This window comes from Ambystoma mexicanum, chromosome 5q (genome assembly GCF_040938575.1).
Source record: "Ambystoma mexicanum isolate Mex_15411 chromosome 5q, UKY_AmexF1_1, whole genome shotgun sequence".
Classification (NCBI taxonomy): Eukaryota; Metazoa; Chordata; class Amphibia; order Caudata; family Ambystomatidae; genus Ambystoma; species Ambystoma mexicanum.
In genome coordinates this window covers 217,468,933-217,495,859 of record NC_090933.1, presented here as the reverse complement: position 1 = coordinate 217,495,859, position 26,927 = coordinate 217,468,933, and the positions used below count along the sequence as shown (strand labels likewise).

General features: G+C 43.0%; 1 protein-coding gene across 2 annotated transcripts in view; it reads right to left on the bottom strand.

Annotated features, from left to right (window-relative positions):
* Nucleotides 1-924: 924 nt before the first annotated feature.
* The window catches only part of ZNF407 (zinc finger protein 407), a 2,669,902-nt gene continuing 2,643,899 nt past the window's right edge, over nt 925-26,927 (bottom strand). For both annotated transcript variants that reach the window (XM_069620736.1, XM_069620737.1), the window contains exon 10: nt 925-3,583. In XM_069620736.1, coding sequence (XP_069476837.1) covers nt 2,229-3,583 — 1,355 coding nt within the window. In that variant the 3' untranslated portion in view covers nt 925-2,228. The remainder of the gene's footprint in view (nt 3,584-26,927) is intronic.

Sequence of the window (26,927 nt, the reverse complement as noted above, 5' to 3'; positions counted from 1 at the left end):
AATTTAATTGTTGGCAAATTTAATAAACACACAAATAATAGCAAGATCAGGCAAAAAAGATTGCAATTTCCACCTACAGTCTGCCTCACATAGAAAGGTAGAGTTGCGTTCTAGGTGCGTGTCGGCAATCTTTTGAGCTCCCCACATTCATCCACAACTTGAATTATGACCCAACAATCGGGAAGTTGTTGAATACATGATTGTTCCCATTTACTGACTCTTGGCTCATATTCTTCTAGTCTCTCTACAGGGCTGAGATATCTGAGGGTGAACAATGCACTGTACAAGTATTAAATAAATACATACTAAAGAGGGGGCTACCAATGTACTTTAGAAATGTCACAGAGGCACAGATTTCTAATGATAACTGGCAACTCATGCGATGATACACACACATCTTAAATATTGCAGTGGAACTTACTCATGTAGGGTAGGGAGGTAATTAACAACTGTGAGGTGCTTCCAAAGAACATTGAATGCTTTTCAGAGATTGAGATTTCTACCATAAAACGGGTCCAGTGATCAGTATATGTCAATATTCCTTGAGAAGCCAGTAGGATCATAAAGGCAGCTAGTATTCTCTTTGTTTATTGATTAAACAGATAAGTGAGTTTTGCACATCTTTTACAGAAACAAATCTTTTATCTGCTATTTTTTTATTTTTACTTTTATAGGATTCAAGTTTTGTATTCACTAGATTGTGTGCTTGCATGATCTGACTGACACTCTCAAGTTTGTTTTTGTGTTATGTGTTGCTTGCTTTCTTTGATGGCTCGCATTCTATGTGTCATTTTGTTTCTAGACTCCAGGGCATATTGAGTTTGCTGCACTCATGTTAGTATATTTCTGTTCCATTTTCTCATTTTTCGTTCACTTTTTATGTTGCATTCTTTTAAAGAACCATATTGTCTTCCTATGTTGGCATATGGTTTCCAGTAAATCACATTAGGACATTTTATTATGAACTCACCTGGAAGCTCAGCTTTATCAGGATAGCTACATAAAAAAGGAAAGAAAATACATTTCATGTTTACAAACAGTAGAGAGGAGATTTGAAAACAAAGAGAAAAGGGAGTGATCGAAAATAGCTACGTGGGTCGCAACATTCAACACATTATTCAAACTTTTGAATCTATAACATTTTATTCCAAAGAAAAACTAAAAGGAACGAAAATGTTGGCCTTTCTTACTTTATGAAATGACCACAAGTGCATGGGGAGACATGTTTGTTTGTTTTTATTTTACAATCATGGCCAGTTTATCACTGAAGGACATAGCAGAAGATTTAGTGGCAAATAATATGCTAACAATAACTTTAAAGAAAAATCAACAAACATAATAAATATGTTCATACAAAGCATTTTTGTAAGAAGGAGCATTATGCATTTTGACATCAGTCAGCATAGATAATGTTCAGACGTTTATGGAAGGAATCCATGCGAAGTCACTGGTTTGAGGTCTTCCAAAACCAAAGTTCTCTCTCTCTTTTTTTTTTTAATAAACATAAAAACAGTTAACACGACTGTTCTGAACCGGTTGAGTCAAAGACTACCTGCCCACATCCAGTGGCAAATGAAAAAACTACATTTGGAGAAGCTCAGAATGTGCTGGATATGAAAAGTCGTGCTGAACGGTGAACTAGAATGCATTTCTCCCGTAGCAATCTTGTTCCTTACTTTAAGTTTCAGATTTCTGACATCTGGAAAAGTATGTTTAACCACGACTGTTGTCTTTTTTTGCTCATCAACAAATTAACATTTGTTATTTCCATTTTTAAAAAACGCAGACTGCACGCTAGTAGATAACAAAAATCAGAGCTATCTTCCAGCAAGAATTTGAGGTCTTGTATCTTAAATGTGGAATATCTTAATGGGAATCTTTGACTTGGCATTGGCCTAGAAGGCAGCATATACCTCATTTATACAAACTATACCAGGAACCATGTCAATCACAGACTATTTCAAACCAATACGCACAACCCTTCGACTTCTCTGTGGATTTTAACCCAGCTTTTGGACGAAGTTCACAACGTGGATTTGTCTTTATTCCAAGCGTGCATCTTTAGACCTCTTCGTGCAGCAGCCATTATCCAGTCACAGAAGGTGCACTTCAGAGCTGGGACGAGATAGTGACAAAGCAAGTTCTTCCAGAAATTGTGCAGTCAATGAAGGGAACATAAGGCTCACACATGTCTACCAATTTTGATAGTTGTGCATTGAGCAACACGTTCAAGCTTCTTGCTGTTCATCTGGACTATTAGTGTTTGACGTTTGCAAGCTATCCTCCTCATGGACAACCACATTTGTTAATTGTTGCCCCTCCCCATCATCAGATACAGCTGGACTATTGACTGTAGCACTCACTTGCAGATCCTCTTGTGCCTCAGCTGTCTCTATCACATTATGCGAAAACATGCCATCCTCATCCTGCATACCTCCTTGTGGTAGTTCTGTTACAAAGTAATGGGTTGCACCTTCAGGGAAGCGGTCATTGGGCCCTTGAACCATGGCTTGGGCAATTTCTTCTGTGACTATGATCTGTGAAATTTCCCCATCAGACTCCACTAAGTTCATGTGCTGACTACCAAGTTGCAGTGCACGACCACTTGTGTCCCGCATCATTATGCGAGAGCCTTCTCTGGACAGCATGTGCACAGTTCCTTCATTATTTACAATCACTTGTGTGACACCTTCTTTCATCAGCTGGTCTGCTGCAGCCGAATCACAGACTGCAAACTCTAGGACACCTTGAACCATTTTCCTAAAAGCGGCCTGGGCAGACTCCTGAGATGCAAAGATAGCGGGTGAATGTATGACTTGTGATTCTTCATTTACAGATTCAATACCAATCGGACTCTGACGATCATCATGGAAGGCCTGCATTTCACCAGTCTCAATTTCATTAGACATATTGGGAACTTCTTGACTTGCCAATGCATCTTCTTGGCAGGACTCTGCGCTGTGTTGATGCCCATTATCTTCCACTTCACCCAACTCAGTTACAGCACAAAGCAAAGCATCGAGAGCAGAGGAAGAGTCTGAATTTTGTAAGGCACTCTGTGACTGCTCCAACACCCCGTGGGCCATTACTTGTTGCACAAGAGTGCATCTAGAATCAGTAACAGTTTCAATTGCAATAGAATCGCCAACATCGGCATCTCCCACTGGCCCTTCGACCACCACCACTTGTGTAGTGCCATCTTGCAGATGCTCACGTATAATCTGCCCCGGAGTCATACTGCCCATGTGAGAAGAATTTTGGCTTGCAGTTATGACTTGACCGTCCTCTGTTATATGGACTACTCGTGCCACTTGACCAGCCATTGCCAAAGTCTGGAGCGTAGCTGCTGCTGTTTCCTCAACAGATGCGTCAATAGCAAAGTCACCATTGTACTCCTCAGAAAAGCCTTGAAATATTATCACTTGTTGCACTTGTTCGGGTGACTGGGACTCTTCATGGCCACTTGTAATTATTTCTTCTTTAATTGGCGAACCTTCTTCTCCTGTAGCAAAAGTGCTGATGGTCTCGACAAAGGTTGCTCCTTGCCCCTTCAGTCGGCATTCATAAGACTTTGAGACAATACCTAGGAAAAATAAAAACATTTCTGTTAATGTGAGACACAAACATATGTATTTGGTGACTCTCCAAACAGTGTATAGAAAAAAACACTTGAGAGCATTTATCATGAGTACATTTTTCCAAAACTGGAATACCCTAATACTTTTACAATTATTGTTAACATTGGCTACAGTTTTGCGTTTAAGGAGTAGTCTGTAAATATAACCGATGACAAAACTAGGTCTCTCTAATCTGTAGGCTTCCTTGCCTTCTGTTGCACATTATCATCATCTAATTTTAATGCATCCAAAGACAACTAAACATGTGCGCATCTTATGTCTTAATGTACCTTTTGAAACCCAAACAATGAAAATTCTATGGGCACTAAGAAAAGTGGCCACCTTTGCCATCCATATAAGCAATTAGCATTTGCAACCCCAGGATGCACCTCATTTCCATCTCAAAGTTTGCTCTACTAATGATCCACTATTTCTTCAATTTATGAAACCTCATACTCATTGGTCCCTCCAACATGTATCTTTTCAAATTCATTTAGGATATCACGGCTTCAAGCATTTACTAAACATCACTTTTCAGACTGTTCATTTGCCGCAAAACTCTGCACGGTTATCCCTTATCACATTAGTCCAAAATCCCTACGCTCATTTACAATGGGCCTCATTACACGGAAGGCGGTAAGGGTTTACCTTTACCGGTAAGGGCACCGGTACCGGTAAACCCTTACCGCCTTACTACGAGGTCCCTTTGCGGGTCCTCTCTTAACGCCTGGTTTTTACAGGCGTTAAGTACGGGACTCGCAAAGGGACCTTGGTGCTTATTACGGTACCGCAATTTGTGGTACCGTAATTAGCACCTTCACCATTAACATGGAGCCCTATGGGGCTGACTGGCAATGGTGAAGGGGCAATGGTGGATGGCGGAATTAGCGCCCCTACACACCTTGGAATATGGCGCTAATTCCGCCATCCACCAAGGCGGACCCGGTAAGGTACCGGCGGCAGCCATGGCGCTAATAGCGCCATGGCTTACCGCCTTCCGTGTAATGAGGCCCAATGTCTTTCAATATTCTCAGCACCTGCTGCCGCAGCCGGTGCACTTTCACTGATCGCTCGTCTTTGTTCACCCACAGATTCTTCCTTATCAGTTGTTTGGTCTGCTGACCTCCACTTCTGCCTCCTAGTTACCTCAGCTTCCGACCACTGAAACACAGATGCTCTCAGCATCAGGCTTCTTGATTTGGTGATCTTAAAGCCAATTCTCCAAGTCAATCATTTCTATAAACCTGGAATATTAAAACCTCACTCAAGCCCTTAATTTACCCTCCCTTCATACATTATTGATCTACCCTCCTTACAAACACTCCTGCAAACATCTGTCATTCTACATGTTCCCCAAGTGAGACGCCTTCAAGGATAGGAGCCCTCACAACATCACCAACTATACCTGAATGGTACAATAACTTTGAAGACATTTTTGTACACATTTAAACTGTATTGAATGTTGATGTTATGGCCATGTGTACTCTGGCAAATGAGGCAAGGCCGCACTAACACTGTCTTCTGTATGTAAGTGGAGGTGCTGTAGCCAGATGCCCTACCTGGAATATGTTGCCACAAAGGATCGCCAACTACCCCACCTCTAACAACATACATTATTCCTTCTCCAGAAGACAATGATCACAAACTTGAATAATTGGACATTCTCAGAGACCTGTCAAGGAGCAGACGTGTGTAGCTCGAACCACAGCCACGTTCATGCCACGTACGTGCACAGATTTTTAATTACAATTCAACCACCAGTACAACAGTTCCTATAACTGGTAAGGAAGAAGGAAGCCTGGTGATAAAAAAGAAGTATCATAACTCTTGTAACCAATCACACACTGAGAAGTCTTTTTCCTTTGTACCACAAGAAGATAGCATGTTTAGGCTGTTCCATCAACAATGTGGAAGTGTGGGGTAATTATATGTAACAGTGATCGGATTTATGCTTGACTCCTGAAATACAGAGTCAAAAAATTGGGGTTCACAACTTAATCTTCATAAAGCTGGCTTTTTTTTTTTATCTATGGGATCACTGTGCCGCCCATAATGTCGACTTTCACTGTGCCCTGCATCCTCCTATTCGCCTGCCACCCTACCCACTTACCTTTTCGGAGGCACGCTTATGTGTGTGCAGCCATCTGTCCACAATCCCTGCGCTGGGTCAAAATTGGATACAACGTGCTTTCATTGTGGGATGTTTTTTCACTGGGTTTGTTACTGCGAATTTGTTAACGAAAAAACCCATCACATTTTTTAGGGGGGGTTAGAAAATTATACATATCGGGTGTGGTAATATTAAAAAAATTAAAGGGAATGAGGGATTTGGGGGGGGGGGGACAACCCCCAAAAATAATTTTGAAAAAATGCAATGGGTTTTTTTCGTTAAAAAAATTTGCGTTAATAAAATCCCATGAAAAAACATCCCGCGATGAAATGACATGGAACACAAAACTGGGAGCACTAGATACTTATTTCTTTTTCTTTAACCTTTTTTTCTTTATTGTCCCCTGATACGATTTAATGGAAGCGGGGGAACCCACCGCAATCCCTGAACCCAATTACACTGACTAAAAGGAGTGCGGGTCACAAATGCAACTCCCCGCTCCCATTATTCAGCGTAAAGAGGGTCCGGATGTTTGTTCTGCGCAAGGGCACAGTATTAGGCAACATTCTGGTACGTTTTCCTTTTTTTGTCCTGACGCGCTCCTTTTGGATTCCGCTAACCCCTTTGTTTTCCCCTAACCTCCCTATGCCATTTACGTTGCCTTTCCATGCCGCCCCCCCTGTTCTTTTCGTTATTTTTTCGTTTAAGTTAACAAACAGCATTGTCGTGAACATTTTTTACAAGACAGAAAGAAATTCATTAACATTGTTTCACGAAATCTGTAGCATGTCATTTGATCTGTCAGACCAGGTGATCCGCAGTCAATATAACTTGTTAAAACTTATTGACACGGTCACAAGGTAAAAGACAAATGTCATCTGGAAGTATCTGTTGGCACAAAGTACACATTCCCATCATAAAAAGCCATCCCCAATGCCATTCTAAGAGAACAGCACAGTAGTGTGTAAACTCACCCCCCCACCCCTCCAAGACTCCCCCGTGAATGTCCACACAGTGCATTCATTTCTGACTTTCTAACATGGCAAACCCGATTTCATGACAAACACTTGTCTTGTGGTCCACAGAAACCCGACAATAGACGTCCTACCCAGCAGGTGAAATAGCACGTACATTGAATAGGGAATGACATGCTCTTGTTGGTTCTGATTTGCCTTATGTAGACTCATGCTCAATTGGGGGCAGCCTTAGCTTGTGTTTAAATATGTCACTGCATGTTTTCCTCTTAGCAGCTGTGGGCTGGTTCATAGTGTTAATTCTCCTGTGCTGTGACATCAGTGGTGTTTAATTGGTCAGCCTGTCTGCACTCTATCACAAAGGGCAATGTGGCACTAGGAAACCGTAGAAGAGGTGGTATAGTCAATCAACGGACAACTCGAAACCATGTATAGATACACAATTACGTTTATTCTGTACAATGAAAGCAGAGATTATGGTTTGACAGAGACCACAGTATCGAGTTCGGGTTGGCACAGTTAGCAATCTTCTCTTTGGCACCATTGTTCTCTCGCCCAACTTTAGGTCTGTCTCTTCGGTGGGCAAAATGGTCACATACAGCCAGTGGGATTTATAGGTTCTCACAATCTTTCTTGGCTTTCACTGCATCTTTCTTGATCATTGCTCGAGTGTCAGGGGCTGCGGTTGGTTCACCTGAACTCTCCTAGTAGGTACCCACACCTGGTACCTTTAGGTCTTACGACAGATTTGAGCACCAGGCATTAATGCAGCTGGTTGTACCCCATGGAGTTATTGGCTCACCCTCCCAATGAAGCGAAGTAATTCCATATTTCAGCCACTAAGATCTTTCGTTATAATCTAAGCCTTCACTTCCACCACTAGAGGATCCGGTCAAGGTTTTAGTGTTTGTCCCTCCTGCTTCCTACTTTCTTCCTCCTCCGCTCTTCTCTCTATAGTTCCCCCTCTTTGCCACCTTTCTTTGCGGGTTCTCTCTTCCATCTTTTTCTACTCTTCTCTTTTCTCCTCCCTTTGCTTCACTCACTTCCCTTCTCCCCCTCTCTCCCCTTTTCCTCTGCTATGTATGCTCTCATATTCGCTGCGCTTCCTCACTGCTCCACTGTACTCACATTCTCGTTCTCCACATCTCTCTTCACCGCTATGCTTTACTTTGCACTCTTCACCTCGCTGACTGTGCCACACTCTGTCTTTTAACTCCCACAATTCTTTGTTGGTCCTGTGCAGTTACATACTTGTGTAAGGACCCGATCAGGGCGTGTGGGTGCGAGACTGGCATTAGCTGCATGTTTGTTCTGAGCGAGCACACTCTGGGATAAAGCAGCTGTCTGCCATTTTGAATTCAGTTGGTCTGTACTTTGATGGCAGAGCCTGGTTTCGTAACTGCAATTCCTTTTCCTTTCCTACTTCATTCTGATATCCACTGGATCCGAGGGTGAAGGTAAGTAAGGGCCAGGGCAATACCCTTGCACATTTTGCACACTTCCACCTTTTTGATAACACCCAATCTCCTAATAACTACTGCATGACCAACAGAGTGCCGGGGGGTGCATGTTCAAGCACAGCGGGCTTCTCTTGGGTTCCATAATACTGTATTATAGCCTTCTGGGGTGGGAGCAGGGATGTAGGGCATCACCTGCAAACAAGGCTTGCGATGGGGAACTTGGATAATCACCCTTACACCCCTTCCAGGGACTCCATTATGGAGCGGGTGGCGATCCTCGGTTTCCAACGCCACTACCTAGCTTCTTTCCTGTAACACTGTCACATAGGGGAAGGCCCAGAGTCAGTGATAGCATTAGGAACCTATTAAGGGACTGATATCAACAGTATAAAATAGTTGGGGTTGAGAATCCTTGTGAGCAGAGTTCATGTGTGAAGCCTGAAGGCAACAGATATGGTCTGTTTCGTGGATAAAATAGATGGCCCGGGGATAAAAGGGTTTTCTTTGAATGACTCCTAGGACACCCGCTCCAACAAGGAGCGGTAGCCTCTTCCATATAATACTGTTAGCAACCTTAAACTTAGGACTTACTTTTATATATTTATGATTTATATAGCGCAGAGACAAGACCCATAGGTATACGAGTGCTGACAAGACAGACTACAAAGAACATACACCATCAGACTGATCAGACTGAAACAGTGCGTGGTAGCTTTTCACAAGGGTAGATTATTGGGATTTACGCCATGATTTTTTTTTTTAAATAACTTTTCATTGGCATTTTTGACAAACAAGAACACCTTTGAACATGAATGCGTGAAACCCCACCCACCCCTCCTCCATCCTCCCATCCCTTTGGTTCGGGTCTAGTCTGGTTTGGCTGTTCCCTGGTGGTACCATTGTTGTGGTGTGACAGTTGGTCCAGTTCGTTCCAGTCGTAGAGGATCTCAGATTGTAGGCTCGTCATAGCTCGCCTTCTCCGGGGCATTCCACTATGCCTAAAAGTCCCATGGTCCTCGGTTACCAAACACCCCTTGCTCCATCCCTTAGGTATTTCAGAAGGGACGACCAGTCTGCATTGAACCTCTTATAGTCTCCCTGGAGGGAATATGTGAGCCATTCAAAGCTACCAGGCTCCACATTTTAGCCACCCATTCTTGATCCTGCAGGGGATCCCTAGTCTTCTATTTGCGGGCAAGTACAGGTGCTGCTGCCATCATGATGACGTATAGCTTGCGGCCTGGCTTAGTCGTAATGTCCTCCAGTGTCCCACTCAGACCGATTATCATCAGGCCCCTATTCCCATCGCACTTAATCCCTGGGACCTGCTCAATGGCTTCTGTTATGCCCGCCCAATAATTGTTGAGGTTTGGGCATTCCCACCATGTATGATTCCAGGTGTCCACTGCCCTGCACTCCCTCCAGCAGCGCTGCAGGACCCCCTGGATACATTCTATGCAGTTTTGTCAGGGTCAGGTGCCATTGGTAGACCAGTTTCAACCAGACCTCCCTGATTTGGAGGGATCTTGTTAGTTTAGGGATCTGCGCCCTTAGCCACACCCACTGCTTCTCCTCCTCTGTACACCCCGTGGCTTCCTGCCAACTTCTCATATATGGCCTTACTGGGGGGGTCCTCACCTGCCTTTAATTGCTTGTATATCGGTGACCAAATTCCTGTCCCCGGGATCTCTATTGAGGTACTTCTCGAAGTGGGTTACTTGGCGGGTTCCTGCTTGCTGAATGGCGGGATGGTGAAGCCAGTGCCTCAGTTGGATGTAGCTATATCTTTCCCTTTTCCCTAAGGCAAAGTCTATTTTGCATTGTTCAAATTGTTTTACCTGCCCTTCACTAAACATGTCTCAGACTAATCTGCATCCCCCTTGTTGCCATTTCTCAAATATGGATGTTTTGTGTCCCGGGGTGAATTGCAGATTGCCGAAGAGTGGTGTGTAAGGTGAGAGATATGATGTGATGGGGCAGTTTTCCCCACTTCATCCCACGTACGGCCCACTACCGTGACTGGCAAAGATCACTTTCATCTGGGCAACTCTGAAGTATGCCCTGAAGTCTGGCTTGCCCATGACTCCTCGATCCGTAAAGGCTGTCATTAATTTGGCGGCGACTCTCTGGTGTTTATTGTTCCAAACAAATTTAGTGGATATTTTTTCGAGGGCCCTAAAGAAAGCCAGCGGCACAAGTAGCGATAGGACTGCGAAGTAGTGTAGCAGCTGTAGTAGCACCACCATTTTCAGTAAATGTATGCGCCGCAGCCATGTTTTAGCTAGCGGACCCCAATCAATCATTTTAGACCTCAGCTTCTCCAGCAGAGGTGGATAATTAACTAGATATAGAGGGTCTGTTGTCTTGACCAGCTTAATGCAGACATAGGAGATTGCATGCTTGACCCATCTGTAAGGGGAGGTTTTCTTGAGGTCCATGGCCGTCTCAATCAGAAGAGTAAGATTAAGATTAAGGATTTTGGTCTTGAAGGGATTGATTTTAAGGCCTGCCACCCCCACCTCCAAATTGTGCAAGTTCCCTTTCTACTGCCGCTAATGAGGTCTCCGGCTGAGATAGTGTCAGTATCATATTGTCTGCAAATGCAGCAATCTTGTGGGATAAACCCGCAAACGGGATACCTGTTATGTCCTCATTAGATCTCACCGCTGCAAGGAAGGGTTCCAGATGTAGGGTATAGAGGACGGGAGAAAGCGAACATCCCTGCTTAGTTACCCTCTCTACTGCGACTGGCTCCGTAATTTGCCCATTACCCGCAAGGCAGAGGACCGGGTGCTGGTAGTTGGCCCTCACTTGGTCCAGAAATCTGGGCCGAAACCCATTCTATGTATAGTTGCAAAGAGGAATCCCCACTCCACCTGATCAAAAGCCTCCTCTGCATCCACTGCCATGTGGCGAGCAGGGATTTTTCTCTTGTGGGACTTCTCTATCAAATGCACCAGCCTCCTGACATTATCACCAGTATGCCGACTCCTTACGAAGTCCGACTGATCCAGTTGGACTATTTTAGGGATAACCTGGTCAAGTCTAGTCGCAAGGATTTTCGCGTGGATCGTGGAATCTACATTTATCAATGCTATGGGGTGGTAAGAGCCGCAGTCTGTGGGGTCCTTGACTTTTTTATGTATAAGGATGACTTGGTTTCCTCCATCGATTTTGTGATGGCCCTGTCCTTACCCATTTGGTTAACGAGGGCAGTGAGATCAAGAATAAGTATTACCTTGTGGGTTTTGTAGAACTCCGCCACATAGCCATCTGGGATCAGGGATTTATTGATGGGCAAGGATTTGATGGCAGCCCTAACCATGAATGTATTTTATTAATTTTTATAATGCGCTACTCGCCCATGGGCCTCATGCATGTAACCTGGTTACGTTTTTTCACCAATGAGATTTAGGTGAGGACTGGCACATTTACTAAAGGATTCTACAGTGTAACAGTAATGGCTTAGAAGACCCCGTGATCGAAAGTCAGATATTTGTATTGATTGATTTTCTGTGTGTAAGCCTAGTGGTCCCATAGTGGTATTGGGCATGTAGGTGCTATATTAGGGATTGTGTTGGAGTACTCCACAGGTGCTCCAAGTAAAGCTGTGGCATGCACATGCTATGCGTGTACCACAATTCTAGCATGCCCCACAGATGCCCATTACTTTTATTTTTATATATTTACTTTTATAGTGCCGAGAACCCGCAGGCATCAGGGCACTCACATTGACACGAAAAGACAAACCAAATGACAGGACAGGGGCATCCAAACCCTATTGTTTTAGTGAAAGGTCAAGGAACTATCATTAAAGAGTGGTGCTGTGTCCAAGAGCTAACCTAGTGCCATTTCTTAGGGTGCCTTTGTCAATTCCGTGCCTGACAATTTCACTCGTTTCTTTTGAGGTAGGGAAATGCCTCCTAGAGATAGTGTCAGAGACGTTTTCCAACCCTTTCATCTATATTTATCAAAGTGAAAAATTGTGGGTGGCTGGATTTGTGACAAAGCGTAGTTCCTTGTACAATACCACACTGTTTCACCAATCTGCACCAAAATTTGCAGTTACCTGTAAGGACCCTTCGGACATTACTGGCTACATGACATGTGGACACCCTAGCCCTTTCCCTGGATTTCAGCACAACTAAAAATTTGTTTGTGGGTTCATGGCTTGCGAAGCGTTGTTCCTTATACAATTCCTTGCCATGAACTCCGTGTGCTTTTCCTCCAGCTCAGCTGTAAGGGCTGGAAGGCAAAATTTCATGTTGTTGCATGCCACTGGAGCAACATCATCACCATCATCTTACCTGCTGTAAGTGGATGGAGGATATGTGGTCAATTTATTTTGCCTATATTTTTCCATCTGATTGCCATCCTTACCCCAGGATGCGTTAGTAGAGGCAGCCTGAATCTTGTTGTTGTGGAAGGCTTTAGCAACAACATAACAATGGGTTGTCCAAGAAACAAGCCTTGGCCTCAAAGCTTACTGTTCACTTGGGCTAAGAAAGGATTTCTTTTTCAAATCTCTGTTATATTAAGTACTTCACATTGAACAAGAATTTTTGCTTTAAGAGGGCAGGTTCAGCATGTATGTGTCACAGCAGGGTGAACCATTTTTTAGCCCATCCATATTAGTAGGTAATCTAGTACACAGTGGAAGATGTTGGCTTCAGACCAAGTGTTTTTCGTGTTCCTCATGGCCGTTCTCTTGATCGATGTTCAGTTCTTACGGATGTGATGAGACCTACAAGTGTAAAGTCTGAAAAGCTGGGTTTGATGTCATAATCACTTTTGTGCCTTTGTGTGTAATCTCAGTACAAGCAGAGGTACCGTAAGGAAGCCTCATAGCCAATGGGCATGCACAGTCATCTGCGGCTTTAAAATCATCAACACTAGAGGCAGGTCAAACCTCAGAAATAAGAGCTTAGCAAGCAAGTATAAAGTAGTCAGAAAAGGGAAATTTTACTGACGTCTGTGGAGGTAGAGCCTTGATCAGCATGTGTACGCAGTAACGGTCTTTACTGGTGGACCCAGACTGGGTGATGGTTCTAAGGGGTACTAACAGGCACTTGGAGGGACAGTGTTTTCCTTGCTGCCAGTTCCTGAGCATGGGTTCAAAACCAAGGAACAAACGAATAGATAGAAAAGGCCCACCAATAACAACCACAAAACAAATTAAATTGAAATGTATCAAAAGTATACAACAGGTCTATAAGAAAGTCTGAAAGGTCCAAATGGGATAAAGGGACTTCGGTATGGAAGCAGAAGTGTGCTTAGTGGTGACAATACCTACACATTGAGCACTACCTGTACACAAGAATCAATTTTCTTATGTTTTGAGGGAAATCTCAATTATCTCTCCCAGGTTTAAGGATGATCGAGGTTAGGACATACCAGAGCAGTGATTTACACAGGAAGTAGGTCAAGATTGCTTCAAAAAGAAAATTCCTGACAACCTTTTCAGAAAGAGGTGAAAAACCTACTTGTTTGACCAATAGGCATCCACTCCATATTGCCTTCTCGTTTTCTCTATAGGACAATTGTGCCTATCTGAGCACTGAGGAACCACGGGGTTGTAGCGCCTCCAAAAAATAGAAAAGTAAAATAGTTGAAACAAAAAATATAAATGGATGTAAAAAACGTACAGAAACTGATTGGTTTGACTGTAACAATGTACGGTTCTATGTGATTTCATCCAAAACAATTGGTCAAGGTAGTTTTAGCCGAATTCTTTTTTTTGTGGGACATTTCACCACAAATGTAATGAGGAGGGAGAACCTTGTGCAAATCCCTCCCACACAAATATCCAAACCCATCCCTGCCACATATGTTTGAGTTGAAATTCATCCAAAAAAAATTGACAAATTCTCCCTCAACCAATTCTACTGCAGCAAAACCTCCCTATCCCACCATGTACCACTGGTGATAAAGTGGGAATTGAGGGCTGTTCAGCATGGCTGAACCGAGGTTTTCGGCCTCCAAGTGCTTTTCTTCAAGTCACAAACTGCATGCTTATCCATGGTCAACTGTGGATAATTGTGGTTTGACAATGTTTACCATTGCCTTCCTAAGACGTGACATTAGGGGACTTATGTACCATGATTTCCTTCTTACATGGAAAAAATATTCATAGCATGATTACGGTCAGCTGGTCCGAGCTGAAAGAGAAAGGCACAGAAATGCTGCCAACAGCTTCCACTGGAAGCCACTAGCAATTATTTCCCTTTCTTTTCTGCATTTGACAATTTCATTGAAAACGTGAGTGTCAGTACAAACATGTAATCACTCCCACAGCAAGTTTAAGCACATAACTAAAAAAAGAGATAAATGCAAAATAATAAAGCCGTTGATCCAATAGGGTGGGCGAGGAAAAGGGATATAATGGCGGGTCGGAAAGTGAGAGAGGACCGGGAAAGCCACGGATAGTGATGGTGTGGTGCTGGCAGAGTGGTGGGAGACTAGTAGATACATTGTTCTAAAGGTACGACGTCCTTTCATCGCCTGCAATTTCATCCCCAGGCATTTTAACGTGTATATTACAACGAATATACTCATTGAATTTTTTAGTGAGGGTGGGAAAGGGCAGATAAGGGTTTGTGGGTAGGGAACAGCTCAAAATAATTGGGGGACGGGGGTATGGGGGACCCCCCCCAAAAAAAGAAAGATGAGCGTTTTCGTTAGAATGTAGACTTTAAAATGACAGGGGATGAAATTGCAGGCGATGAAAACACAGATCGTTCTAACTAGCCCAAAACAAGAAAAGGACTATTCAACATATAGTTCGGACCAAATACTGTCATATTTCTCCAGGGAGACCTCTTGGATCAAAGTTCTTTTCAACAGAATTGTCATTCTAAGAATGCCTGGAAGCCACACTTGTACATTTGGTTTTCTTTTTAAGTATTATTTGCTGATTCTGATTCCCCTTAAGAAATGGCGCAGACAATCTAAAAACAATCAAATGGAGTGTTACATTCAACAAATCCTCAGTTTTTCTTTCTAGAACTGTCGGCTGCAGAGATGGCAGCTAAACTGCTGAGCTCCTGCTTTTTCTAGACTGCTGATAAGCTTTTCTAGTAGTATGTGACATCAAAACTGTTTATTACGCTCACGTTATGGCCCATCAGGTAACGGTGGAGGACGTGTAACCAGCTAAGAAAGACAAGATTACAGCATGCAGAATCCAGCGTATTTTGCCTTAAGATATCTGTGGGAATCTGCATGTTGCCCCAGGACTACTAGCAAGAGAGTCAAATGCAATCTTTTCCCCAACATAAACTGAATTCGGTCTTCCACATCCTTCAAAGGTTAACTACTTTTCGGCATGTCCAAAACACAAGTCCTAAGGATGAAGCATTGTTCCCACAGAACCAGAAGAGGCAGTTATAGCTGATCGTAGTTGTAAACATTTTTGCTGGAGAACAGTAGCTCCTAAAGGTTTTTACTGAGCTTTATTTTAGGTGTCTCAAGTATTGGCGAATGAGCATATATATAGATCAAGTGGTCTCCTTCAAGTCTGTTGCCATTGATGGCTATCTGCTCTTGGCTTACCAAATTGGTTGTCAATTTCAATTCCCAAAATGTCTTTGTTTCATGTAATTTCTGAGTTTGATCAACAGCCCCCAATGCATCAATCTCAAGGGTTGCCCACCTTTACGTTTGAGGGTCACAGCAGTTTCCAAGTGGCTAGCTTGATGCAGCACTACAGCATCAGGATGGAGCCGGAGGTCTGGTAGATTAAACACCCCTTTATCCTACGGGAGACCCATTTTCCTGTGCCAATTTGTAATTTCTTCTTCTCTCGCGACAGTGTTTTTTCAACCTGGTCTGGGATTAGGATAGGAAAATCCTCAAATGATATAGTATTCACCGAAATAGCATCATCTCGTACTCTTTACACTGACCCGTAAGGAAAGCTTGAGTGTTTCCAACCTTCTGCTATTATTTTCATGCTGCCTATCAGCAGTCGCGGTTGGCCATTCCTATTCCTTTTGCCTCCCTCAGGAAAATATTATCCAAGTATTTACACTTTCTTGCTCCCATCTTATTGCCCACTTCTATAAGATGGCCTCTGAAGCATTTTCTAGGCAGAGGTAGTATTTTACATTTAGATTAGCTAATCTTATAACTGGTGAGGTTCCTCAACTCTTAGTGACAAAGGAGGCATTGACTGCATGGTTTACATGTCTAAAGGGAGAATCAGCATGTCCTCCATATTACAGTGTGACCTGTACACTCGATCTCCAAGACCTGTGCCCTTTTTTCTGATCACCTCCTCTTGGGACTCTATTGCTAAATTGAAGAGAAGTGGTAATAGGGGACAACTCTAGCTTGAAAAAAGGCAATCAGGCTCCACTGGCCTGCACATATGCTTCTGGCTCCTCATACAAGGCCTTAATCTTCTTGATGAATTTTTGGCCGAACCCATGCTTTAGTAGCCCTTTGCAGAGAAAGCCCAAGCTGACTTTCAAAAGGCTTCTCACCATGAAGAGACAAGGCCAGAACAGGGGAGTGTCTGTGCACAGCAATCATTTGTAGGTTACGAAGAAGCCTCAAATTATTTTCCTTTCTAGGTGCTGTATTTGTTGCATAACATGCGATTTTATTTCATACAAGGACATTTATTTGGACCATCCATGTAGCTAATGAATTAATGGTTGGCAGCACTATGTTTTGGAAACGCACAAAAGCAGTATTGCTGTCACCCAGCCAGGCCTTTAAAGCTCCCGAGTGTGGCCAGTGATGGGGGACAGAATGCCAGGGAACCCTAATTTAGACAAATAAAGCAAATATCCACTTCACAACAATTGTGTTCTCTCCAACTGGAAATTACCTCATAGATTTTCTTGCATCTTTCCTACCCAATGGAGTGTTTAAGTCCTCTATGGCAAGTCCTTTGCTAGACCTATGGAGATCAAGAATGAAAATACCAGACTCCCTACCTCTGCGCTCCAGTACAAAGTGGTTCTGGATGTAAAGGGGACAAGTTATACAGGATTTCCGAGTCAAAGGCCACATCTGTGATGTTATGCACATGAAGCCCATACCCTGGTACAGGGGAGCCAGCAAATCCCTAACAGCCAGAGGCGTTGCTAGGGGAGGGGGCTAAGGGGGGTATAGCCCCTGGTCTTTTGGTTGTAGCCCCGGATAGAATCTCAGGAGCTACAATCAAAAGGCTAGCTAGCCCCCATTTCCGACAGTTCCGACATTAGCGTAGCCCCGGGTCTTTTCCAGACCTAGCAACACCCCGGCCAACAGCACAGAGTAATTATGCTCGCGTAAACGGTACGGTTTGAATCCAGAGGAAAGGTAAGTCACTTTGCGGACATTAAAGTACACAATGTGGGTAAAAGGGGCTGCCACTGATGGAGCTTAACTGCAGCAACATCTTAACCTTCGAAGCACAGCTCTCATCCGCTCCATCACAGTTCATAACCGCGATCACAGGCCCATCTTTTGATTCAGCAATTTAATAACTTTGAGTGCTGTCGGTAGTGCTTTGAAAAAGGGCTCCTATAAAAGGTAACGGGCTCAATCAGATTGTAAACGAGCCCCTCACGAAAGATTCTTCCAACTTTAATGAATTAATGGCAGAGCTGGCAGAGTTCAAGTGACAATAAAACGAACGTGGAGCTCGGCTGCAACTTTAGAAACAAGCTGGAGACTACTAGCAAGGATCCGACCAAGAGCATCAACATGGCTCCTGGAATTTCACCTGCGTAAACATGGCAGCTGAAAAGGGCCCAGCCACAGCTTTTCTCCAGAGCCCAAGACTATACCATACCGTCGCTTGCCCGGGATATGCAAACAGGGCCTCTGCCCTATAGTGAGGTGGGGGAACTGGGACCCGCAGCAGAAATGGCAGGTGGATTCCTGTGACAGCATGGATAACATTATCACCACACTACAAAGCCCAAATCTGCCGGTCACAGAGCACTGAAAATGCTAAATGCTTCAGTTCTGGCACCTGTGCGCACACACGGCTAATTGCGCATCTCAAGCGAGTTAAAAAAAAATAAAAAAACAAACCAAGAAAGAAAGGCCCTAAAATGAACGCGGGGAAAGGGCGATGATGCGGCAGGTCATATTCTCAACGACTGCTCAGAGGTGTTTCATTTGGGAGGCTGCGGTGATCACAGAACTGGTTCTGTTCCAAGAGGGCTGTTTTTTAGCAGAGCGGTAAGGAATTTTTCAAGCAATGTCGTTAGAGCTTTTTTTCACCTAGAATATTTTCTTTATTTTACTCTGGCAACACGTCAGAATTTTTAGAGCGAAGTCCGCCTTTGCATTTTTTCTCCATCTCCTCCGCCGAGTCAGCTGGAGGATAGTTTGACGAGTGCTTCGGAGTCGAAAGCTAAGGCGCCAAAATGTCCTCTCCCTACCTCTCCTTCATTGGGTTGCGTACCTGCCCGCTTCAGATTGCGCGCTTGGCTGCCGCCATTGCTTCCATTGTGCCCCACCCCCAAAGCCAGAATCCAGCAGATAAATACTTTATGCATTTGTTAAGCTTACATTTAATTAAAATGTACAGAATTCGTGCAGTAATCTCGAATGAAACAAATAAAACAACCCACCCCCCTCTCTTGGAGGCATACGTTGTGAATGAAAAATGTCATTACAGAGGGAAAAAAAAATTGCAGTAAACAGGGCCTACAGAGAGAAGTTTCCCCTGTAATGACATCCATAAAATACACAAATGGCACTTTTAGTACCATCCTGAATATGGCATTTTCTGTGCTCTACACACAATCTAAATGGTCTGATCATGGAGCATAATACTCCATTGGGTTTATAGAACAATCAATGTTCCATAAAATGATGTATTTATCCAATAGTGGGCTCAGCAGTTACTGGTGTATGACATCGGAGGACACTGGCGCTGCTCTGTTTTGCAGCACACATGCTGGCTGTAAAACTTACCCAACACTACTTCCAACAACTTCATCTCATCTGTGTCAAGTAATTTGTTGAAGCCTCAGCTCAGCGGTAAAGAAAAAAAAATGTGTAATAAAAATTCATAGGATTTTCAGGAGAATGAAAGCCGTTGACAACGGAAAGGTCACATTGCGTCTCCACTAAAGGGGTCAGGGGTCGTTCACGGCCCAAAAAGAGAAAGTAGATTTCATGCATCGTGTAGCAGATAAAGATGACATTAAAGGGAACTTGCCTTAGAATGGAGAAGGCGACGACTCATATAATATGTGGAGCAGCACTGGCACCCTGCCAGGTGAGGGGGTGGGGGGGGCGAAGGGGGCTCAGAGGTGGTGGGCAGATCATTCCCTGAATTTGGAAACTGCGCTTATTCTTTATTAAAAAACGGCCTAACATAACTGCCTGCTCCGGCTCGTCAACACCTGAGTGCACTGTTGTAATGGAAACCCTGGTTCTATTTTTTGTGGGTGATAAATCAGAGGAAAGCGATGGGTTTGCTGTTCTGCCTTTTGCCTTCGACTAGTCAAAAGTGAAGTACGATTGCTGAGCACCAAATTGTAGGGTGAATTATTATTGTGCTTCCTTCCCGCCAAAGTAACACGTAAGCCTATGCAAGACCAACGTCTCAGATTAATGCTTGCATAATAAGATTCAAATGAGTACGCCTCACTACGTGATCAAATGTATCCAATCAAGATGGTCCGTGTCCACAGGCCGAATTCATGGAACCATGCTGCAATGCATACAGATACCGTACCTTAAGAGGTGTGCAGCCGTCCGCCCGCGGGAATGGCGCACAAAGAAACCTATAGGACAGTGAGAGCCTGAAGGGAGCTGGTGACTTAGTCGCAAAAGCTAAAAGAATTTGTGAGCAATGTACAGATGCTAGGGCAGAGAGGCAGGAGTACTGTTCCGCCAGACAGGCAGTAGGTGTACGAAGGATGACACAGGGAAATGGCATAAACACATAGTAGAAGAATCCATTTAGCTCTAGTCACACCCGCCCCCTAATCACCCAAATCGAGGAACCCTCAAAGATAGGACAGGGTGAACCGGTGCATCACTTGGCCACCCCATGGAAGACTCACCACTTGGCCACCCCATGGAAGACTCACCACTTGGCCACCCCATGGAAGACTATGCTATATTTCATGGATGATCCGTCTCTGACCGCGAAGAAACCACTGTTTTCAGTGGCTTGACAATAATGGAAACAAAGGGCAAGCCATAAGGAGGTCATCTTCAAAGCAGCACAGCGTGGCTACACGTCCTACGACTTCCCATGGCTGCATGTAGCGTGCCAGGAATCCTGCAAGGACAGATTTCCATTTGAACAGTACAAGTCATTTTTTGTTTTGTAAAGTTCCCCAAGACTTGGTGGCAGGAAGAGGAATGCTTCCAATTGCAGGAAGACTGAAACACAATGTTTCCTGGAGAATGAGGAATGAATACAGCCTGGCCCAACTCTAGAACTTCTTTAAATGCGTGTAACGAAAAGGAAACCTGCCTCAAGTTTTCACCATATGCATGTACGCCTCAGTTATTCATTGGTCTAGACAGAAAACAAAGAGATGTTGCAGAACAGCGTGCAACCTGTTGACGTACATACACCATATGTGTTATGTGACATAACCTCTGCTTATCATAAATAGAACTGCAATACAATAAATGAAGGAGAAATATATTACTTAAGATTCCAAACAATGCTGAAACAATTCTTTGTGAAAAATGTAAATCAGTCAAAGACAATGACGGTTCACTCAAGTCTGCCAAAATCCATTACAATACCGAATGGGTAACTAACAAAATACTTTGCCCAAGGATTTTGCATATGTAAGTACAAGATTATTTAACTCTTCGAAACTCGGGAAGGAACAAAGGCGTTGCCTCCCAGCACCAGGTCTTCGGCTTCAGGCACAGGGCAGACTACCCATTGCGAGACTTGTTCCTCGAACACATAAACCTGGTTCTTGGACATACTGAAACAGAGTCTCGCCTTGTATGGGAGCCTACTGAAAAAGAGAACAATGAAAACGCAAAGAAAAAACGACTTTCTTTTGTAAATGTTTTATTTTCGGTATGTTTGGAGGTGGGAAGGGAGCAGCACTATGATTAATTGAAAGTATGTTCCAGCAAACTGCACCTCTGAGCAGTGGCTGCACTATGAAAAGAATGTTTCAGGCTTTTTTCATTGCACACAAACTAGTTATTATTTTGATTGTTTCAAAAAACTCCAATGTGCGTCACATTATTTTAGCCCATCACTCATTTCAATCTTCATGTTATTCAACACCTTTTTATTTCCTCTATATCGGTCAATAAACAACTCTGGTTTGCACTCTGAAAACCTATAGGCAGATTTCCATCGGGTTACTAGAAAAAGAGGAGTTGCAGGCATGCGATATTCAACCCCTTATCTTTACAAATCTTTGTAGAGAGGTATTTCTGGGATTGCAAGCATTCTTCCTATTGCCACTAAGGCCAAGGAAAGTTTACAAAGGAAGAGACTCTGGTACTTTGTCACTTGAAAGCTGAAAACATGGTTGAGTGGGTCCAACCAATAGAGAAGATTTCCCTTGCTTCGCTTAGTCTGATCTATTGTATGCTATTTCACCTCATCAATATTTACTATAGAAATCTTGAAAGTTCGACTAGATTCACACCCAAGGACCTCCAGCGAGTACCCATGCAGATACAGGAAGAAGAAAAAGTGGTACCTTCCCAAACACTAATACCTCTGCGCTGAGGGGTGTCAAACACCTGGTATTTGGAGGCCTCAAACACGTGAGGTCTTCAGGATAATAACCGCCTATCAAATTCTTTATGCTACCGAAGGTTAATTTCTCTCATCTTGCTATCCTAAAAAACAGACTCCACAGCAGACCTGAACGATTGGATTTGTACATACAACTATAGGAGCCTGATCATCTACAACAAAATGGCCAATTAGCCTGCTAAAAGCATCAATGAGCATATTTACTACTGGTGCTTAATCAATGCATTTCTTTTCAATATATCAATCACAAATTTTATCAAATGTGAGGTTTCGAGGTAATCGCATAGCTGTAGTTGAACAGTGGGTCAAAAATTGCTTCTTTGAAACTGCCATCAATTTGTACTTGCCCTATAACATGTAAAGTATTGTCATGCCAATTGTTTCATTTGCTTTGCCAGATGCATCTTCAAGACAATGTTTTTTTCATTAGCAGAAACAACTCAGGTTTGCTCATTGTTGTACCAGTGCATTTCTGGATATAGCGCGATACATGACAGACATTTGCATAGCTGTGCCACTTTACCCACAACATCTCCCACACAGGCCTGTGAGAAATAATCCCACTTCTGTCAGTATATCTAGTCGTAATTCCCCCCTGCAGTGTTGTGAATATCATACATTTTTCATCTACAGTTTACTGGAAACCTGGTGAGTAGTGTTTGCAATAGTCTCTTATAGAAGCCGGATAGTGTTTTATTCTGGATTTAGAAGAGGTGGGGTGGACTCTAGTTAACAGAGTAGCAGAATCCATCTGTGCCTTTGTTAGTAGACCTGTTGCTTGCGCAGCCAATTGCACAGAAGTAGCAAATGCTTGTTATGATGAAATAGGGGATTGCCAGTGAGCTGCTGCTGAAACCAGATACTAACTTTGCTTTTGCTGTATGGACAAATGTTCTTAGCTTATAGTTCCTCTAATGTCTGAGACTCTGTAGGCTTACCAGAGTTAGGAAAATTAATCTTTATTGTCCCTGTCCTTTCTACTTATTACCCTCAGCTCTGGACTGCTGGCCAGGGTGGACAATATGACAACGGATTTAGACAGCGAGGATAGACACTCCTCACAATTGTCCACATTTTGATTATGTATTATCAGATTATCCCCCAAGGGGCAATCTTATTTTTAGTTAAAAGAAACACATCTGCTAAGTAGGAACAAGAACTGTCTGAGGAAATAGGGACCTCGTTGGCATGCACATTATCTAGCAATGGGTGACACCTGGGATGATGCATGAGCTTGATCATTATCAAATAAGTAGCGGTGAGTTGCCGTGTGTGGAGAAATGCATACTGCCACCCGTTCCTTAACATTTGGGGAGTATGGATTGTATGGAAAAACAAATGATCTACTTTATGAAGCCTCGTTAAAAGAGAGAAACTCTTTCAATACTCTTCAGTTTCATTTCAAATTAAACACATGGAGCAACCTATCATTTTATTTGAGAGCAAGAGATGGGAAATAGTCATTTGTCTTCATTGTGCTTACTTCTGTATCTTTGGAAGAAAACAAACCACTATTCAAGAACGGCACAGAGGCGCCATTAAAATCAAATTTACTGTAAACAGAACCTGCAGCTGGGATAAAACACTAACTGTTAGTATTTTAATTATCAGCTAAGCTTTCGGAGGTCTAACATCTGCTCATAGACAAATGACAGCAGCTGCCTGTGTGCACTTAAAACAATGTGAATTCCTTCTCTAAATATTGAAATGAGACGCACATTGTGTTTTCACGGCAGCTATTTTCCCCTTTCAGCTGTACGCCATGTCGGCGGCGCAGGCCAGGATTTGTTTTTGTGGCAAATCTGCGCAGGTCGACCTTTTCAAATGAATGAGATCCAAATACAGCAACAAGAGAAAAAAACACTTGTCTGTAAATTGAAAATGTTTAGAGATGGCACCGGGGTCATGCTCCGCCAAGACGCTGCTTGTGCTTGCTAACAAAACATCAGCAGAAAGTTGGCATGGCTCAGCCACTTCAAGGACAAGGTTCCTGGCATGTGTAGGTGCCGAAACATCAAGGCTGTGCACTGTACAGTTCACTATGTAGAAGCTGTCACAAATGCTTTATAACTTAACTTTCAATTTATTATTTGGAGTTGGATTAAAATTACAAGAAGTGGGTTGCCAATGCGTCGTCACGTCAATGTTCCATCAACAATAGTTTACTAGTACACCACAACCAGCAATGAGGTGAATTTATAAAGGTTCTAGCACCGTAGGCAACTATCTGGACTCCATGATGAGAATACTGGAATCCCCCCATGTGTCGATCAAGAACATCCATGCCTAACATTAATAACATTTATTGTTTTCAGTGAATCTCCATAAAAGGGAGAGGCATGTTCGTATGTGGGTTGTATGTTCGCTGTGCACATTGAGGAGACCAGAGTTAGATAAAATGTGTCTAGGGTTCCCAAGCATGTATATGATTAGTATTTCAGATTGAATTGCACCCTTCAGATGCCGCAGTAGTACTGATTCCCCTTAAGAAATGGCGCAGACAATCTAAAAACAATCAAATGGAGTGTTACATTCAACAAATCCTCAGTTTTTCTTTCTAGAACTGTCGGCTGCAGAGATGGCAGCTAAACTGCTGAGCTCCTGCTTTTTCTAGACTGCTGATAAGCTTTTCTAGTAGTATGTGACATCAAAACTGTTTATTACGCTCACGTTATGGCCCATCAGGTAACGGTGGAGGACGTGTAACCAGCTAAGAAAGACAAGTGTGAGGATGGTGAGGTTTCCATTGAAGACAGGTTTTTTTTTATTAGGTGTGTTTTGGTTGAAAAATAAACTTTTCACTTAATTATTAACACAGAAGGTGGGTACATCAAACTCAACATAGAGAGCAAAACCTAAATTGTTTACAAATACTTAAAATAAAATGAATTAATCGTTTTTTATATCTCACAAATGTACAATGCTGATTCTTTTTGCTTCCAGTATTTGAATACAGTGCTCGAATACATTATAGTTTTGCCAAAAACAATGACCAAAATTGGTCAGTATTAATCAGCCTAACATCATGTACATAGTAAACTTATTTTATACTATACATAGATAGTAGTGTGGAGCTGAGCACTGTGTCACTGGATGGAAAATAGCCTCAAGGTCAGAAAAGCATAATCTGCATACACAAGTCTCCCCACAGTCCATCCACACCCCCCTGGTCCCCCTGTGATGCTCCCTTGTCACCCCTCCCCTTCTTGCACACAGGTGTTGTCTGTTTGGCTTGATTCTTTTACACTGCCCCCTCCTCCAGCGTACTTCTGCAGGGGTCTGTCCCGATACATTCTGGTTTCACCATCACTGTCTTGTGGCCAATGCTGGACTTGACTTTTAGGGACTTCATTGGTCCACGGTGAGTCACCCTTTCTCATGGTGGCTCTGAATCATGCTGTTCCCCATCTTCATCTTGTATCCAGGCTTGCAACATTATGTGTTACTACTGACTTCTGGAATTGTATTCACTCTCCCCTCTTGGTTCTCCACTCTTTATGACTTCTTACTCTCTGTTCTCTCCTCCTGTCCCTTTTCTTATCTCCTCTCCTTACTTTCTTCTATGCATTTACTCTATCAGAATTGTCCCTGGACCCAGTGTTATAGCAACTTCATCTGTCTCCTCTCTCCTCCCCTTACTTGTCCCCCCCACACCAGCACTATCTGAAATGTTGTCAGGCCTAGTACGATAGTCGCTTGTTTTGTTCCTCCCATCCTTTTCTGCACCCCTCTCCCTCACCTTTTGTTTTTCTCCGGCTCTACCAGAAATGTTGTCAGGCCTAGTACGGTAGTTGTCTGTCTGTTTCCATTTCCTTCCCACTCTCCCCCTCCCTTCCTTATCTATGCCTTAGCTCTTGCACTATCTGAAATGTCGTCAGGCTGAGTACGGTAGTTAATTTCACATCCTTACTGTTCATGGCCTGTAAGAATGTCATTGTATTTTTGTATTGTCCCTTGTTCCCTCCCTTGCCTTGAAGCGCTTTGAAACACATTGTGTATAGGCGCTATATAAATAAACAATCATATCATATCATATCATATGATACTTTATAACGTGGATCACTAACCATCAAGGACGGCAATAAGTTAAATCTCAGCAACATAAAAAATCTCAGTAACTACCTATCAGATGCAATCGTTAAATATTTAGCTGGGGTTAAAAAGGTAACATTTTGTTTCGCAACCTCGGTCAAGGTTTTTTTGGTGTCTTAATAATTAGTGTATCCAGAAATAGGCTTTATCTGCGAGTTGTTTCTTTAGAATAAAGAAATTCAACGTAAGGTCCACAGACCAATTAATTGTTTCACGGAAATTAAACAGGAGGCAGCAAATTCCTTCAATACTTTATTATCTGACTTATCCGTCCTGAGTATGCTGAAATAATAGCCTAACAACGTGCTGCAATCACACGTGATCATTTGAAGATAGCACAGACTACGTTTTATCTTTAATAGGGTTAATAATGAAACTAACCCCGACTCAAATCTAATAGCCTCTATAGGAAAGCCACAAGGAAGACGAGGTGTTGTGTAATGGCGACATTCAATAGAAGGATAACCTGAAAGCCATGTCAACTATGTGATAATTCAGACAAGGGAGCATAAAGAACTTCACCAACATAGGGACACATTTATTTAGCTTGCTTGCTAAAAACAAATGGACATTCTTTGGAACAAGAAAAATGGATGCAACATTGCCTGCTAAATGTACTGTAGTCCCTCTTGCCCTAATCAAATGAGGACCAAAGAAAAGCACACTATGCAAAGCCACACTTCAAGACCATGTACTGTAGGTCGCCACGTAGTTGGAAGTTATACAACTCAAGTTCTTCTACATTTCTGGCCAGTCGCCTTTCCCTCGAATACCAATTAAATTCAAAAGGGAGGCTGAAGGAAGAGGATGCAAGCTATCTGTATTTTAGGACTGTGTAGACCGAGTCCAACAACCAAGCTACCGCAAAAGTGTAGTCCAGTGTGATTTCAAACAGAATTACTATGATTTCATTAAATTAAGATTTCTTTTTCTAAAGCATGTCCAGTGAGACAAATCGCAGGATTC